At 43.4% G+C, this 18,189-nt stretch overlaps 5 protein-coding genes across 5 annotated transcripts; 2 read left to right on the plus strand and 3 right to left on the minus strand.

Annotated features, from left to right (window-relative positions):
- Window positions 1-1,099: 1,099 nt before the first annotated feature.
- O0I10_008369 (uncharacterized protein) lies at window positions 1,100-2,212 on the minus strand (the record flags this gene model as incomplete). The annotated part of the gene is made up of 3 exons (XM_058488372.1): window positions 1,100-1,237; window positions 1,302-1,549; window positions 1,642-2,212. 3 exons carry the CDS (start codon window positions 2,210-2,212, stop codon window positions 1,100-1,102), a joined length of 957 nt encoding a protein of 318 aa, XP_058340842.1.
- A 2,401-nt stretch (window positions 2,213-4,613) lies between these two features.
- On the plus strand, window positions 4,614-7,762 carry O0I10_008370 (uncharacterized protein; the record flags this gene model as incomplete). Its single annotated transcript, XM_058488373.1, has 14 exons — window positions 4,614-5,317; window positions 5,371-5,407; window positions 5,464-5,587; window positions 5,655-5,771; window positions 5,824-5,928; window positions 5,987-6,060; window positions 6,118-6,340; window positions 6,410-6,537; window positions 6,593-6,753; window positions 6,811-6,912; window positions 6,974-7,143; window positions 7,209-7,274; window positions 7,337-7,598; window positions 7,651-7,762. 14 exons carry the CDS (start codon window positions 4,614-4,616, stop codon window positions 7,760-7,762), a joined length of 2,385 nt encoding a protein of 794 aa, XP_058340843.1.
- Window positions 7,763-12,265: 4,503 nt separating this feature from the next.
- Window positions 12,266-12,581, plus strand: O0I10_008371 (uncharacterized protein; the record flags this gene model as incomplete). The annotated part of the gene is made up of 2 exons (XM_058488374.1): window positions 12,266-12,470; window positions 12,544-12,581. 2 exons carry the CDS (start codon window positions 12,266-12,268, stop codon window positions 12,579-12,581), a joined length of 243 nt encoding a protein of 80 aa, XP_058340844.1.
- A 202-nt stretch (window positions 12,582-12,783) lies between these two features.
- On the minus strand, window positions 12,784-14,631 carry O0I10_008372 (uncharacterized protein; the record flags this gene model as incomplete). Its single annotated transcript, XM_058488375.1, has 1 exon — window positions 12,784-14,631. One exon carries the CDS (start codon window positions 14,629-14,631, stop codon window positions 12,784-12,786), a length of 1,848 nt encoding a protein of 615 aa, XP_058340845.1.
- A 549-nt stretch (window positions 14,632-15,180) lies between these two features.
- O0I10_008373 (uncharacterized protein) lies at window positions 15,181-17,004 on the minus strand (the record flags this gene model as incomplete). Its single annotated transcript, XM_058488376.1, has 3 exons — window positions 15,181-16,381; window positions 16,439-16,780; window positions 16,853-17,004. 3 exons carry the CDS (start codon window positions 17,002-17,004, stop codon window positions 15,181-15,183), a joined length of 1,695 nt encoding a protein of 564 aa, XP_058340846.1.
- Window positions 17,005-18,189: the final 1,185 nt, after the last annotated feature.

Here is an 18,189-nt window from a genome sequence, read left to right on the forward strand (position 1 = left end):
TGAAAAAACATTGCCACGTGAGCCATTACCCCAGCCAATGCTGTATGACACCAGCATGCCATGGGACACATGTCGACGATGACGACGTTTGCATTGTAAATAGACATGCATACGATTCTCAGGGTACACAATGCCTTGTTGACGTGTGGTGGTAAAGTGCTGCTGCTGTTGCCAAAGGAGAAGAAGGCTCTTTTTCTAAAACACCACACGTGTGCTTAGCATGATGGATGTAGCAACAAAGGAAAAGCATGCACCAGGACATTTGGATTCAGGTACCATGATGTGCACAAGGTTTCTTTAAAGGCATCACTTTCCCCATTGGTTCCTTAAACAGTGGGGGAAAAGACTCACCCAGTCCACCTTACCGATGCGATCTCTTTAGTCATTTATGGCAATCTGATCATTGCTGCAAACAAATGTGAGCCCTGACCTGTCATATGTTGTGTGCTTGTACTATACTTTCTCGATTCGGTTGGGGTTGCTGTCACGGTGCTTCAGGTCGCCTTTCAGCATATGCACAAGGACCATCCCATATACATTGCGCAACAACAAAGGTATTCAATGCATTTCTATAAAGAGATGTTTGTATTGCAGCATTCTAATATTCTATGCGCTGCCTTCTTAACCAACAAATCCTAGCGGATGAGAAAGGTCACTCATTCAAAGCACGTCAACCATGCTGTGTTTAGTAATGTACATGCATAACCGCTATGATGTATACTATGCTTCCCACGACAGCTATCAGCCATGTGCTGCATGTTTGATGTTTACATCTCGAAAAGCTGCGTTTTGTATACATAATGACAACTTCAATCGCAGCCTTGCAAACCATTCAATAAAACAATCCAGTGATTATGCATTTTGAGAGAGCGAGAGAATGGATTTTACTGTAATTAAGGGCTACTGCTACTCATCTTTAGCTGATGTTGCAAGATGGCGTCCATAAAGGTGGTTTGGGTGTGCTCTAAGATAAATTAGATGGGAACTGAATAAAGTAAAAAGATGGGGGATATATATTCTTCTTCACTGCTGCGGCAACATGCAAATTGCAATACAAGTAAGGAGTAAGGAAAAAAAGGGAAGAATGGCAATGTACAAATTATTTGGATTGATTCCGCTTGGCTGCTTGTCGCTCATGCGTCTTGAGATGGCGTGATACTTGATCGGGTCTTGAGAATGCTTTTCCACAAGGAATCACCGAGCAACGGAAAGGACGTTCACCAGTATGGACCCGCATCTACATAGAATAGTTCCATTGTCAAGTAGGGGGAAAAAGAAAGAGAAAAAGGAAGGTTACTTACATGTTTGGTGAGATTACTGCTTTCAGCAAATCTTTTATTACATCCATCATATTTGCAAGAGAAGGGACGTTCACCCGAATGGACACGACGATGAATAGTCAATGCACCTGATATAGAGAATTGGCGGTTGCAACCTGACTCGGGACACTTGTAAGGCTTTTCACCCGTATGAGTACGCATGTGCTGTGTCATGATGTTGGATTCCGAGAAGCGCTTTCTGCAAATAGTACATTCATAAGGCTTGTCACCTAAGAGAGAGAGAGAGAGAGAAGATGAGTACATGGATGCATATGTATGTGTGTGTGACGTGAAGCGTCAAAGAAGAAGATGACGCACTTACCAGTGTGCGTCTGAATGTGTCTCATGACCTTTTGACGTTGTGTAAAGACTTTGCCTTGACGATCACAGCGTTCCCATAAGCAACTGTATTTGCTTTGACCAGCGCCCACATGCTCTTCCGATAAATGACCCGTCAACTCGTCAAACGATGCAAATCGCCGGTTGCAGTTAAGCCATCGACACCCGTGGATCAAACGTTGGCCCAAATGGTTTGTCAAGTGAGAAAGTAGCTCTTCAGAACCATCCACTGATACGGTGCATGAACCCCATCGACAATGGAAATCAATAGAACGGCGATTGTTGAGATGATTTCTAAACAAATGAGGTGCCAAGTCGTCCAAGGTACTGAACTGCTCGTCGCATGCTGCCCACTCGCATGTGCATGTATCATCATCATCTTCGTCATCATCATCCGGTGCTTTACGCTTGAGGGAATTCTTTGTATCGTCAAAAGAAGAAGTTGAAGGAGCTGATGGCACACATTGATCGGCCGTATCAGATGTAGCTGATTCGTTCATTGGGGAGGTTGAAGGAGAGTGACATGTCGAGTCATTGTTGTCGTAGTTGGACATTGGGTTGTTGGAGGTTGAGATGGTGATATCGACCTTATGAGACGACGATGCCATTCAGCTGAAAGGGAGCGTATCATAGAATCATACGATACGCCAACAAAGGAAAATAGAGACAAGAAAGAAAAGGCAAAGAAAAATAGTCGGAAGAGGTCTGCTATGTTTTTCCCAAATGACGCTTTTGGTAAGGAGAAAGCTCGCCATTCGGTAAATCTCTTTGTGGGTTGCCGACAATCCGCGCGCTTATGCATGACATCCCCCATATTGATATTGCTTTATACTATTACCCTTGTCTGACCCATACTAATATTATCGATATGGGGTCCTGGGGCATCCTCCATTGATTATAAAAAGAAGCTTTGTGAAACATGCACACCAAGAGTTAAGACAACAATGATGTGTTTATCAGATCTTCAGTGCTAGCATGTGTAATAGCAGCCCTGAAAACTGTATATGTAACAAGAAGCCAGCTGACTCGTATTTTGCTATCTGCTGTACCGATTTGCTGGGTCTCGTAATCAAATCCATCACGCCCGGCACATGATCCATTGTTTGCATTGGTCGTGTTGGAAAAGCCATGGGCTTGAAACATGAATTTGACGACTCAATGTTACGGTTGGCAGTCATCACTCTAGAAGCTGAAAAATGTTTATTCACTATAAAGCTTCACGCACATTGATGCTTTGAAAACTAGCCATACATACTCATCCAGTGTATACGACATCATATACGACCTTTGTTAATAGTACTAGAATAAGTGGATTGTGATACCAATTGACCGATTATTAAAGGGCAACAGCCATCGATCGATAAGTGTGATCACCTGGCATTTGATACTTTTGCTCATTATATTGCTTTCTTTGTGAACGAGTTGCCTCTAGAATATTCGTAGGAGTGCATTTTGGTTTGAAGAGTTGGCAGTAAAAGCTAATTGGCAATCATAGATGATAATGGCTCCTTGATCAGATCATTGGATAACCAGGCCCTATGTACTAAACTCTTTCAGCTGGTATTTGTAAATGCGTTGTAATCATCACCATCATCATTAAGATATGCATCTATTATAGGTAGTAGAGGCTGTTGACCTATCAAATGAACGCTTGTGGCAATTGTAGATCCTCGGCACCAGCACACGAGGAGTAGCTGGTGTTTCTTGTGTCACAATCATGCACACTACTCGTCAACAAAAAGCATCATCAAAGCTATATCCAAGGCGCTAGGCGTTCTATGGCCCTGCTCGATACGTTAACCACAACCTCCCTAAACTTTATAGTCAAGTCGACATGGCCACCGCCATGCGATGGAAAAGAAGGATCAACCGCATGACTACAGATATGTATGTGATCGATGTGTGTCCGCAAAGGTTTGGCGTATTCATACTTAGGGAGTCAAACGACGGCTCACGTATTGAGGAAATTGAAATCAGAATTACAGAAACCCTCCCATAATACGTGAATTACATATTAGCAGCTTCTAGTATCCTAGCGCCAAGAACTTATCAAGTACCCTTGATGATTGACCTGAGGTATAAAAGAGAAAATTGTGAAAACCGATATGTAATTTAATAAACGGTCGATTTGTGTTGCCAAGGGGTCACCCATGAAATCATACAAACAAAACGCGACTTATAGTGGCGCTATAACCTTGCTTTGGCGTTTTGCTCTTTGTCCGGTTATTGCCATGCCAACAAGGCCTCCTTGACAATTGTGCCAGCACACATACAGTGTTATGTGTAAGGTTTACCAAGTTTGTTGGCCGATAAGAAGGACAGCATACTACGTAAGGAATGGGATCATTCGTCAAAGATATAAAAGGCACCCGTTCTAGGAAATGATTTCGGTAACACCTTAGCTTTATTTTTACACACAAGTCATACGAATGCATTTCTTTACATCAATCGGCTTTGCCGCCCTCTGTCTTATGGTCAGCATCCAAGCCGCTCCTACGCCGTATCTCGTTCCTGATCGTCAAGGCTCGAATGGAGAGAACGCTCAAAAACTGGTCCCACTCACGGATGTGCTAAATTCCCCTGGTAGCTTTATGTATGGCGGCGTGCGACCAAACCCTTCTAGTTAGATACAATACATCATAATGTCATAATTGTTGTATAGCTAGGACCGATCAACTACACATAGTATAGCTTAAATTTGCCTTGTGTTATAAATCGTGTTCAATCATCTCATTTAATTGGTGATAAAGTACGCGCATACAACTATGTAAAAATGCTATGTTTCCTTGTCTACCAACATGGACCAATAATGTTATCAGGCAAAGGCTGCTTCTGCTGCGGAGGACAATTTGTGGGGGGAAGGTGCTACAAGCATGAAAAGTGAGATCGTTCCTTGAAAAAGTCGCGAGTGCTGCGCACATACCTCTTCCTTATCTTTGCTCCACTCCTTCCTCCATGCTTCTCAAACGCCCAAAGTCATTACAACTACATAAGCAACTACAGCAGCAACAACCAGTAGAAAACAACAATAGACACCCAAAGCGGAAACGTACAGTAAAACGCTATATCATTGACGACGAAGAGGATTGCGAACAAAGCGACGATTCCGATTTCGAGAACGATCATGGAGCGAAACGACGATTGACGCTGGGGGATCTTTCCAATGCACCACCACTCAAGAACCCACTATCGCGTATACCCAAAGACTATGATCCAAAGGCTATCCTTACACAGAAATTCAAGGTGCCCATTGCCAATGGTACCAGCAGCAGCAGTTCGAGTGACTTTAATGGCGGCTTTCGACGGACGTTGGGTATGCGACGACGACCTGCGAATATGAATCGACTCTTGTATGACCCCAATGCAGACGACGTTATTATCTTGTGGGACCCCAAAGATGATGAAACCATTCCGTTACCAGCGAAGCCAGCAGCAGCAGAGCCGACAAAACAATCAGAGAAGGATGAGGAACCACCCAAACAACAAAAGATACCCGGCAAATCACTCTCTGAGATCCTTGGACTGAAGAAGCAAGAGAGCAAAAAAGCACCTGTCATGCTTGATCCAGTCTTGACAAGAATCTTACGGCCTCATCAGCTCGAAGGTCTCAAGTTCCTTTATCGTTGTACCACAGGCAAGGTGCATCCGGAAGCATTTGGGTAAATTCATCACAATATCATCCGTTTTCTTTTTGCTTACACATTGCTTTTAGATGTATCATGGCAGATGAAATGGGATTGGGAAAAACAGTAAGTGTTTATCTTTTCATGTATAGAAATCATATGCTGACTTGAAAATCATGCAGCTGCAATGCATTTCTCTTGTGTGGACTCTATTACGGCAATCAGGTGAAATGGGCAAGCCAACTATAGAAAAGGCCATTGTCACATGTCCTTCAAGTCTTGTGCGCAACTGGGCAAACGAATTTGGTATGTTGCTTTCATCTCTTATGAATCCTCACCTTTTCTTACATACTCATCTCCCTCTTTACTTTAGTCAAATGGCTTGGTGAATCACGTGTACGACCACTGGTTATTGATAATGCCGGCAGCAAAGAAAAGATCACAGCAGTCAAGAGATGGTCCGCAGCACAAGGCCAAATTGTCAATCCAGGTACGTGTCATTGCTTGCTTCTATCTCAATCATACTTATCCTTTTTGCATAGTTCTCATCATATCCTATGAAACGTTGCGTTCCTATACCAAGTACTTGAAAAAGTCGCCCATTGGCCTCTTGCTATGTGACGAAGGTCATCGCTTAAAGAACGGAAGTATGTATAACCAAGCTATCTTTGTGGGATGAGTGTGAATTAACCTACTCTTTTTTAGCCTCCTTGTTGTTTCAGGAACTGAATAGCTTGCCTGTGCGGCGACGTGTCATTCTTTCAGGCACTCCGATTCAGGTACATGACACACGCATGGCCCTTTCCTCCTCAACCTCTAACACATTTACATTTTAGAACGATTTGAGCGAGTATTATTCCTTATTTGACTTTGCCAATCCTGGTCTTCTTGGTACCCCTAGCGAATTCAGACGCAACTTTGAGACACCTATTCTTCGTGGTCGTGATGCAGATGCAACTGAAAAGGAGCGCCAAATCAGTGATGATAAGGTGGCCGAGTTTTGGGGTATCGTGTCCAAGTTTACCATTCGACGCACAAATGACATTCTCACCAAATACTGTAAGTAAACCTCTTTCACCTACACACATATACGATGCACACAAGACCAATGATTTGATGCTTCTATAGTGCCTATCAAGTTTGAACATGTCGTGTTTACAAAATTGGCGCCATTACAACGAAGCATATATGATGTGTTCCTTACATCGCCTGATATCAAGCGTTTATTACGTGGCCAAGGCAGTCAGCCTTTAAAGGTATGATTTGTTATCGATCAAGTAGATCTTTACGCTCACAACGCGTATGTTGTAGGCTATCACCATGTTGAAAAAGTTATGCAACCATCCTGGGCTTCTCAACCTACCTGATGAATTGGAAGGATCTGAGGATGTATTACCTGCTGGCTATCATCAATCGGGACGCCACGTGTCCGTCAACCCCGAGTATTCAGGGAAATTCATGCTACTTCAAAGGTAATGTCCCAAATCTTGCTCTTTTCGTGATACACTTGTTAACGGAATATACTATAGAATGCTTGCCAAGATTCGGAAAGAAACCAAGGACAAGATTGTCATTGTGAGCAACTATACACAGACACTGGACCTTATCCAAAACTTTTGCCAGCAAAAGCAGTACGTATTAGTTACGAACAACAACCATCATCGTGATCCTAAAGGATAGGGTCTATTTTAGGTATGGCGCATTACGACTCGATGGTACAATGACGATTCAAAAGCGGCAAAAGCTCGTGGATCAATTCAATGACCCTGAAGGCGATGAATTTGTGTTTCTCTTAAGCAGCAAAGCTGGTGGTTGTGGTTTGAATTTGATCGGTGCAAATAGACTCATTCTCTTTGATCCTGGTAAGGAAACTTGGACATGTGTGTGATATAGCGTGCAGGTTTTCTTACATACATTGCATGGATAGATTGGAATCCTGCTGCTGATCAGCAAGCTTTAGCACGTATTTGGCGAGATGGACAAAAGAAAGACTGTGAGTAGGCTAGCATGATGGCTGTTAATCATGGGTGCTGATGATCAATCGGTTTTATCTAGGTTTTATCTATCGCCTTATTGCATCAGGTACCATTGAAGAGAAGATCTTTCAACGCCAATCACATAAGCAATCCATTTCAAATTGTGTGGTGGACGAGGCAACTGACACGGAGCGACATTTTTCTTTGGCTGACATGCGGCAATTGTTTCAACTCAATACCGAAAGCGAGTGTGAAACGCACGACACCTTCAAATGCAAACGATGTATCCAAGGAAAGCAATTCCGACAGGCCGATGCCATGCAATATGGAGATGCTAGCACGTAAGTAAATCACAAGGATGAGAATAAGCAGTGACTAAAGGCTTTTGAATAGATGGGACCATTATGATAAGGACATGCTGAAACTTCCCGATCCTATGCTGAGAGAAGAAGCTGGCAAAGGAGTTGTATCATACGTCTTTGAATTCATTTCACACATGAAGTAGAACGGACTTTCATCATCCACATCCTCATACATAGTATCATAAACACGTTGCTCCTTCTTGCATGATAAACAATATTCAAAGTTCTGTACAAATCTGGGATCCTTTTGATGCTTTTAAGGAACATGTTCTAGGAGCATGCAACGGTGAAAAGAGCACCTCTGTGCGCCAAGCGATCAGGAGGAGGTGATAAAAAGTATCTTGGCAATGAACCACGGCCATATCACCATAATACATGAAATACCTCACTTGCTCACTCTTTATTGTTTCACATCCACGTTATCTTGTAGTCTTCTTTTATAATTTGACGACTGGTATAGTAATTCCCTACGTGGTGCATCCACCACAATGGCATCCATCATCGATGCTTCTATGTATCTACATGTATGTATGTAATTGGATCACCTTTGGTTTCTTGTACCCCTGCATATGTCGGAGCCTTAGTTAAAGGAGTATCCAGTGAGTACATAGCAATAATGCACGAGACAGATACGTATGTCGATCTAAAGGTTGTTTGACCTGATTATTGCTTTAGATAGGAGTAGTAATACTCATGGCCTTGAACCGTCTGGCCTACCATCATTCATCCAAACAATATAAAAGGAGACATTTGTGCTTTACCTCCAACGTCCCTCATTTACCTATCACATACTTCACAATGAAATTGTTCCTTTCTACCTCTACTGTGATCTTTTGTATCATTGGCGCCATCCAATATGTGGAAGCTGCTAGACACCCATTTGTCCAAGAACTTGTTGAAAGACAGTGTAAACAATATAATCCGCGATGCTCTGCCCCAGATCTCGGTTCACCGACGATCTGCAATCAGAATGATATTGATGTACTCAAAGCTACACGTATGTTGGCCCCATGATTATACGAGCAGGCCATCGTAATCAGAAACTCACAAATGTTATATAGCGCCGCAAGTAGGTGGATTTATTTGCTGTTGCCCACCCCAATAGTCAAGATGCTCCTATACTCTCGTTTAGGGTTCTGTAGCTATGTACCAAACCTTTATCTACTACCATGATTTTATATCAAGGTGTAATTGCATATGCTTGTTGTTCTCTATAAAGTCACGCATGGGGTATATCGCGTACATCAAACATAGTATTACTAACTCGATGACGCAAAGTGTGTTGTGGTTGCCGCATGATTCATGGATACAGATACCCACTATAAAGTTGTCCATGTCCCTTGCGGGGTGTCACGTTCGGTATTCCCTGATCTTTTCTTTCCTCTGAAAACTCTAGCAATCACTAACTAGTTGTTGGTTCACCATCGATGCAGGGTAGAAAGCAGCATATACTTCACTCTCACTCTCACGCTCACCCTCATCATCATCATCATCATCCCGAAACACATCTCATGCTCTATATTCTCCACACATGAGCTGCAAGGTTTTTCGAACAATTACATGTTGAAACCGGTGTTCGTACAATGGAGGTCGAAGAATGGAACATCGTGGTGTGTAGGTTTATTGAGTAAAATATGATAAAGGAACAGGATTTCAAGTTGAAAATACGGTATGGGTGATCACATACATAGAGTCAACGGGTGTCATTATGTCATTGTATCCTTGGTTGCTGCCATCATAAGCGTACTCATCCTTAATACCAAAACAGCTGCTGTATGGTTTGACTCGAGTATCCACTATCCATCCACGGTCATCAACCACCCTTCGTCAAAGGTAATCCAATCCACCATCACCTTTAGCCCTATCCATGTGCCATTACCCATCCTTCCTGCTGATGACATGCCAAGTAACGACAACAACATTCCAAGATTCTCATCACTGCACTTGATTGCATCCATCCATCATAACCATTGCAAGTCCAATACATTGATAGAAGGAACCTCCGTTATCGCTGCTCATCTAGATGTTGGTCTGCCTCAATTGGTCATTTTCTATCGTAGCTCAACAAGGTGAAGATTGCCTGTATGGTTGATATGGTGCCATCGAAAGTAAGCATCACGTCCCAAATAGCCCAACGGTGACCAACCCAATCGATATCCATATCCATATCCATATCCATATCCATAAGAACTCGTATGTATTGAAAACAAGTTGCTACACGTAAATAAAGCTGCTTCTATATGGTGGCTACCTGCTGCTCAAATAAAAAAGGCTGCAAGGCAAGTTGCTGCAAGTAACTTGAGACAATGGAGTAAAGAACTTGCTAATGGTATGCGACTGTTACGTTTGGTCGTGCAAAGGAGTGTGCAAGACAGCGTGTAGCATCAAAGAAAGACTCGAGTGTTGTAGTAGTGACATGAAGGTTGTGTACACGTCATGGACATGCCATTCAGCCAAAGGCAATCGGATCAAGAGACTTGTAGCATTGGCATGATGGGCTGAAGCAGGACAATCGCTCGTAGGTGGTAGTTGTATACTTGAATGGGGCCAACAGTTGAGAATGGGAGGAAGAGAAGATAAAGTGGAAGTGGAAGAGCTGGAAATTAAAGTAGGTTGGGCTGCCCTACAAATGCATGAACGTTTGTACATCAATCCTTGATATTGAGATTGCCCTTCTTGAACATGTAATTATCACACAAGGTGCCCTTGGGCATGCTGATCAACATTGTTCTCATAAAGCCTCCACACGTCATTATGAGAAAAAGTACTTTTTATGTTTTACTTGTATTGTAAGAAGCGCGATGGAGTTGTTTGCTGCCAATGGATTGTGTCGAGAACACTATAGCCAAGACGATGAACTTCCTGCATATGTGGCACCTCCCTGAAAGAGTACATGAGGAGCATACATAGCTACCTTTTACCCGTTGTCACTTACAGCACCTTCCACTGGCATTTAAAAAGTTGCCCTTGTCAGCGCCATCACAGCTATTTGATTTTCCAATTGAATGATGCTGTTGCATCTTTCTCAAGTCATGCCAATGATACTTGTTAAATAGATTTCTTCTCTTCTAGTATTACGAATGCAGCATACGCATTTCACAAAATAAGTATGCGCCTTTTATGAGTCGAAATCCCTTCTGCACTCTGTGGATTATAGTATGTATCTTGCCATTGGTTCATAATGGATGTAAGGGTCAGCGATACATGTATATGCACATGTTGACTTTATGTTTCCATGAGCAACCCAAAACTATCCATGGAATGCGATACGCATTCTATTGCATATGGTACTATAAAAGAGGCGATGCATGTATCACAATTTGATTCCTAGCTCTCATCACCTCTCTTTTTTTTACCACCTAATCTACGATGAAAGCGTACCTCTTTATCTCGGCTATGCTCGATTGCCTCATTGGATCTATCCGCTATGCTGATGCCGCGCTTACAGACCCAGCTAACCTAAAGGCATATAATGCGTTTTGTAAGGCATATGACTGTGTCCGTCCATCTCTCGATTCACTGCCCATTTGTAAGGGAAAAAAATTCGTGCTAAGTCCCATATGTATGTCCATTCTACATTGATGTTACATGTAATTTGCAGACAACTCACAAACAATGTGTAGCGAATGCCGTTTGTTGTTGCGCTCCACTCGATGAACCTAAACCTCAAAAGCCTAGAGAACACCACCATTTTTAGCTATCGATTTGCTGGTTTGGCTTAATGTACTCCACGCTCGCTTCATAACCCCCGTAGCTACCAACCTCCTATTAACGCCATGTGCTTTTCTTTCAACCTATTAAAGCTATCCATCGTTTGAATCGAATACAAGTAGTATGCTATCGAGAGTGTGTGTGTATGATGCGGTCGAGCAAAGTAGGCTCGGGGTGTTGTAGGTGCGTTAAGGCAATACGATGAATGGGGGATACACAGTCATCTTCTGTTGCCCCTTGTTGCTTTGCTTCCTTGTTGGTCCTGAAATTCAATCTTTCTTTATGCTTGCCATATGTCATTTTCGGATCCACAGCTCTTTCAGGAAATCATGGCAATTTACCCACTGCACAAAGAAGTTCACCTTTCCCATCTTCCATATCTTTTATTGTCATGCGTTTCATTTTTCGCCCATCTACTGCTATTGCTTCCTTTGATAGAATTACCGTCCACCATGGTATACCGTTTCTGTTGTATACCATTATGTCGCGGAGCTGGTACCCCATCTCGATTTCCAGCATCCCTTTTCATGTGGCGTCAGCATGAAGGGGTATCCAAGGAGTACATGGTGACAACCCCCAACCCCCCAATCCATGCTAAGAATAACTGTCATTTTATGTACACAAGAGCACTATAATGGTAGAGTGATCGTTACATGACTCTGTAGATTCTTAAACTTGCCTACGAGATGATTGCATCATAAGCACAAGATGGGTCTCCTCGCTATGGCAGAGAGTAGTATGGGGAATCCAATGTCTTTTTACATACATACGTAGTACGTAGCGGAATACACATATCTCAGTAGTCAATTGGATATTGGCAACATGCGCCTATTATTGGTTCAACATGGATGCAGGGGAAAGAGATTCCTCGAGCATATTCATTGTATAAAAATGGCAGCAGGATCCAGTAATCAAGATCATCATTATATCCCATCATGAAATTCATTCACTTTGTCTCTGCTACTTTGATTGTTTGCCTCGCTGGATCGGTCCATGCTTGCGAAAACAAGGAACGTGCAAGCGACCCGGCTACCGAATATGTTCAAGACCGATGCCGTTGGGTTGGAGCCTTGAGATGCAGTGCTCCCAATCTCACTTCGCTGCCTATATGCCAAGAAGGTCTTGTGCTTACAGCTGCAGGTATGTTTTATTCCTCAAGGTTGATAAAAAAGAAGATGCCGTTAAGAGGTTAACCACTTGTGGATGATGATAGCTACTGGTGGACCCTCTTGCTGCTGCCCTCCTGCCTAAAAGCCATCATACGTAATGATCGTAGAGTAGATGATTTACCCATTAAAGCTTCTATCCACTCTCGCTACTAGCTACACTTAAATGAAGCCTTCTTAAAAGTGATAAAGCCATTAAAGAATCCAGCAAGTCTCAACAATCATTTGGGGGGATACAAATTGTATATTGGTATGATGATAATGATGATAGTACGTAGCTACTACTACTAATGTTGGCGATTACCAATATCCATTTCCTGAAATACCCGTAGCCATTCAGTGCCTGCTTCTTGACGCATGGATTCAATTTTACGTCTGAACGAAGTGGGAGAAAGAGAACGATGCCGAGCTTGTTTTTCTTGTTCTTCATCATCCGTGACGGCATTTGCTGTTGTAGAGGGACTACGACTACGCCGAGTGCTACGCCGTGAACGCCGAGTTGAAGAAGAAGCTGATTTTCTACGCGTAATGTTGGCTGCTGTTTTTTCCAATTCGGTGGCACGATTCACACGTTTATCATGATTCTCTTTTGCTGTTGTATCCTGTTGTGATGAAGAAGATGATGATGGTGGAGCGGGTGGTGCTGCAGCGGAAGGAGGTAAAGGTGGTACAGGCGGTGGTGTTTCCTCTTGTTGTTGTTGACGACCCAATTTGACAAAACGTTTTGACTTTGCACGTACGACTTTGGATGGTTTGGCCGTTGCTGTTGTGGCGACGGTAGGTTGAGGTGCATGATTTTGATCTTGTAACTGGCGCAATTTGGATGCTGGGGTATTTTCGATACGACGACGTTCAATAAACGAGGGACGTGAGCCATCGAGTTGGATATCATGGTCAGCGTGTTGATGAAAGGCTGCAAAAATGTCGACACGATAATCATTCACAGTGAAAGGATTGCCTGCTACCCACACATCCTCCAAGTTGGGCAAGGATACAAGCCGTGTCAATTCGGACCAATCCTCAATTCGATTATCACGTAAATCCAGCCGCTTCAAAGACCAAAGCCGATCCAGACCCACCAGCATTGTCAATCGATTGCCACGTAAATCAAGTTCATAAATGTTGCCCAATACGGTATTGATCCCTGTCACCGATGAAATCATATTGTGGGCGAGTACAAGCGATGTCAAGTTGTAGAGAAGTGACAAGGCATGTGGCACATCTGCCAACATGTTGGTGGACAAATCGAGATGTGTTACAGTTGCATGGATACGTTGTGTCACCGCATCATCCAAGGTAATCAAATTGTTGCCTGCCAACGACAACATGCGTAGCTGACCAAAGTCGCTTTCACTGGTAATCACCTCCGCAGCATCCTCAACACCTGCTTCACGTACAATGAGTGTGGTCAAGGCATGCGTTGGGATATCTGCCAAGAGTCGTGGATGCACATTGACCAATTCCAAATGAGTCATATGCTTGAAAGGTACCAAAGAAAAAGTGGCGTCGGAAGGTAAGGGTTCTTGGTATCCTTGGATCAGTCGTGTATTTTGCATTTGTAATCGCACGGCATCCACTTGAGCAACCATTTGATAAATGTGCTCCACATCTTGAAACACGGTGCGTTGTTGCTGTTGTTGATCAGACCATTGCCGTTGCCAAAAGTTCCAACCGGTACTCAAGGATAAAGTGGATGTAATGGATCCCACCGACATGATGGATCGTGTTTCATCTTGGTGTGATGTATCCTCTTCGTTGACAATACCATCTTCCGGAACACTACCGAGACGAGCCGGGTCCCCCATATCCAAGCCGACATGTTCAAAATGAACCAACAAGAAATACAAATGATGCATGTCCAATGAAAGAGTCGATGATGGCATATAGCTCGTTGTCCTCAATGCACTCGTAGGCGTAGCAGCTGCCAACAATGACATGTAAGGTACTGAAAGCCCATACAGAGACGCGGGTGTGGTGCTGCTGCTGCTACTCGTACTACTTCTCGGTTGACTACCACTCGTTGTACTCGAACGTCGCTCATCTCGTTTCCCCACTATCAATCGTCCTTGATTGGCATCTAGGTAATGCGACAACGTTCGTATAAATCGGTCTCCTGGAATCGTCGTCGCTGGCATGGTGTGTGTGTGTGTGTGCGTGTGTCGCTTTCAAAATTCCAATGGTCGGTGTGTGTTAACGCGTACACGTTGTTGTGAAAATAGAATGAAGAGAGAAAGAGACAGAGCGGATGCTCCAAATGGGTGTGCAATGGGTTGCAAAGGTGCCTCTCAATGAGAAGACAAGTCGAAAAACAAAAGAGAAGAGGGGAAAAAAGTGTATTATGCAACCTCTTTTGACCACCCAACCTTAACACACACACACGCACAATTATCGCCGCCGCCGCCCGCCCGCCCATCCGCCCGCTTGTTTTTCCCACTTGCATCTATTAGCATGCTCAGATTGTTTAACAGGAGGATAGAGTATATTAGTAATAGAATATAAAGTTTGGATGGTGGCCATAGCGCACTAATAGAGTACTTGTGTGAGATGATGATGATGCATAAAAAAGTACAAGAGAGAGAGAGAGAGGTGTAGTAGAGATAGAGGTAGAGAAAGAGAAAGAGAGTGTGTGTGTGAGAGTAAAAGGAAAGGAGAAAAAGAAAAACGGCCCAGCCGTGTAGTATACATTATGGGTGAGGATGATTGTGAATAGCTGTTGTTTGTGGAGGTGCAAGAGGAGCAGAATGAGGATAGGGTGTATAGCTTTGATAAGGATTTCCTGATGGTTGGTGTTGCTGTAAAGAAGGAGGTGGTGGTGGTGGAGGAGCTACGCCTGTGGGTGGATGATAACCAAGTTGTGGATGTTGTTGTTGTTGTTGTTGTTGTGAAAAATCCTTGTAAGTATAATACTCTGGATGTTGTTGTTGTTGTGATGGTGGTTGATGGAAGTAATCAGGATGATGATGATGAGGATGTGAGGAAGATGGCGTCGTGGCAACTTGTGCTTGTTGTTGTGAAGGAATTGTGTAATTATTGCTGTTGTGTGAAGGTGAAGATGGTGGTGGATAACCTGCAGCGAGTGGAGGAGGATAGCCATAATAAGGAGAATAAGGTCCAAGATCACTGACGGGTGATGTAGGTAAACTCATATAACGATTTGCTTGTGGAGGAGGTGGAGGTGGTGGTAAACGATGATCATTGTTACTACCCACCATGACAGCAGTATGTTGATCTTGATGCGATGGTAATCCAGATGCAGAGGCAGCAGCGGCAGCGGCAGCAGCAGCAACATCACCACCTGTAGAAGAAGCCATACTATTATGTCGATATCGAGTATGGGAATCCGCATAGTGACCAGGACTACGACCCCGTACAACCAATGGAGCTGAATGACATGTTGCCACGCGAATTTGTTGTCCTTGGGTTGTGTTGGCAAACAAGTCAATAATGATCTCATAGTATTGTTGAGCAGCACGTCGTTTGCCATTATTCGCTGTGGCTGTCTTGAATTGCATACGTTCAAAAGTGACAATATGATGACTGGATCCCACCGATGCTAAATGTAGATTGCCTCCTGCACGTACAGGTTGTGGGCGTGGCATCATTTGTGGACCTTTATCACGTTTAGGGGTCATCATCACCAATTCAATCTTTTTGTCGGGTTTGCCAGAGACACATGCGCTTGCCCCAATTGAAAAGAATTCCACTTGATGCAATTGATCGTTTTGACGTAAGAGACAAGGGACTTCAGGACCTTGTAAAAGATAATTGACACCATGGACATCGAATGTGCTGCTCACTTGGAAATAGTTGCGACGATAACATGCCCAATCTTGATCCGCTCGGAAAAAACCCCGGTCCATTTTTGCATGCAGTTGTACCTGAAACCTAAATACACGTGGTTGGTTGGTATGAGGGAAAAAAGGCTCTTGTATATTAACTTACCCATTGGTTTGGTCCAAGCTGACTAGGTCATGGAGTTGCTCGGTGGATGAAAACGAGGGACCCATCTCAAATGAAAAGATCGATTCGGCTCTTCGTTTTCTGATTGGCCCGGCGAATTGATGATATGGATGAGAAGGGAAACTTGTCATGCTCGTGAAACTCGCTGGTCGAGTAGGAAGATTGGGTCGTGCTCCTGCTCCTCCTTCACCACTACTCGTACTATTGCTGGGTGATCGACTACTACTGCTACTAGCAATCGGTGTCGGTGGAAGGGATGTCGTAGTAGTAGCAGTAGTAGCAGCATCAGGTCGAGGTGTTTCAGGTTGAGTCAACGACATTAGTCTAATTATGCATGTAGATTACTATCAGCATAAACACCTTGCCATTAAATCATAACAATGAAAACCAAATTACCCTGGAATGGATACATCGCCACCAGGGGTTGCTTCTGTTGATGCCATTGATACATTGGGGTGTGGAGGTGGAACGTCACGATACAACGAAGGTGGGTAACTGGCATAGCTGGGAACTGATTCCTGAGATGGCGACCATTTGCTCTCTTGCATCTCAAGTGGTAGATCGTCGAGTGGGATAGTTAGAGTAAAAAGAGGAGAGTGAAAAAGAGGATAATGAAAAGAGAGTTAAGAGAGAGAGAGAGAAGGAAAAGAAAAAAATGCGTGGTACTTTTTTTCTGACCGGGTAATGAAGTAGTGGATTGACCTCGTACACATGATCTTTTTTCTGTCGCTGCTGCTGATGTTGCTTTTTAACTAGCGCACACCCTACTTTGGCTTCATGGGTGGTTAACGCTTGCTTGTGAGAATATTTGCTGACACAATGTCATCTCGTATTTTTTAGGACATTTCCCATATGACGCAACCATTACAACTCGGGTTCATTCATAAGAACAGCCTTATGTAGTGGTATCCATGGCAATGCAATTCATGCACTATATGGCATGTATCTTGGATTCTTGGTTGCGAAGCACTCACAATGAACCACGAACCTGTCCTACGGTCACAATTCATTGTACAAAACACCTCCCTCCCCCAACCCACCTTCATGACATCAACCTTTGTTCATTGTTGTTCATTTTCATAATAACTTTTTGCTTCTTGTCGCCATCAATGGTAATAAAAACAAGGATTGTGGGATGGTGATGTTGATGGTATCTTCATCTTTCGGAATTCCCATTTGCGTCTTTTTGTACCTTAAACGGCAACAAATTCCAAGCGCATAGGCAGAGTCAATTGTGACACAAGACCATGTGTCGCATTCCTCAGAGGTCATTCTTGCAAATGTACACAACGAGCATTGGGTAATTGTATACAGCAGCAGCGTCAATGGGATCATAGCACGTGTATGCAGCGATTGACAGGTCTAAGCGAGCTACCATTTACGTATGCTGCAGGAGTATTAGCAACCTTTCTTTGTCATCCTTTACAATGGGGCTCACAACACGTGATACTTACAATGATACTTTCGCATTGTCATCATAACAACGAAATGATCACTGTGGTTGAAAATGTATGTAAGAATAAGACGTTTATGATATGATACATAACCCATCCGGTTATAGTGGACAACAATGGATCCCCGCCATGATGACGATGATGATGCCATCACGTACTTTGAATTTACAAATGAACCGGGTGATGGTATTCGCGCATTGTATTACTACTACCTGCATAATGAAAGATCCACGTACACGTGGTAAAGGCCCCTACCACTCTATCATGCAGCGGCCATGT

Source organism: Lichtheimia ornata (genome assembly GCF_029851405.1).
Source record: "Lichtheimia ornata isolate CBS 291.66 chromosome Unknown scaffold00044, whole genome shotgun sequence".
In the NCBI taxonomy this organism is placed as follows: Eukaryota; Fungi; Mucoromycota; class Mucoromycetes; order Mucorales; family Lichtheimiaceae; genus Lichtheimia; species Lichtheimia ornata.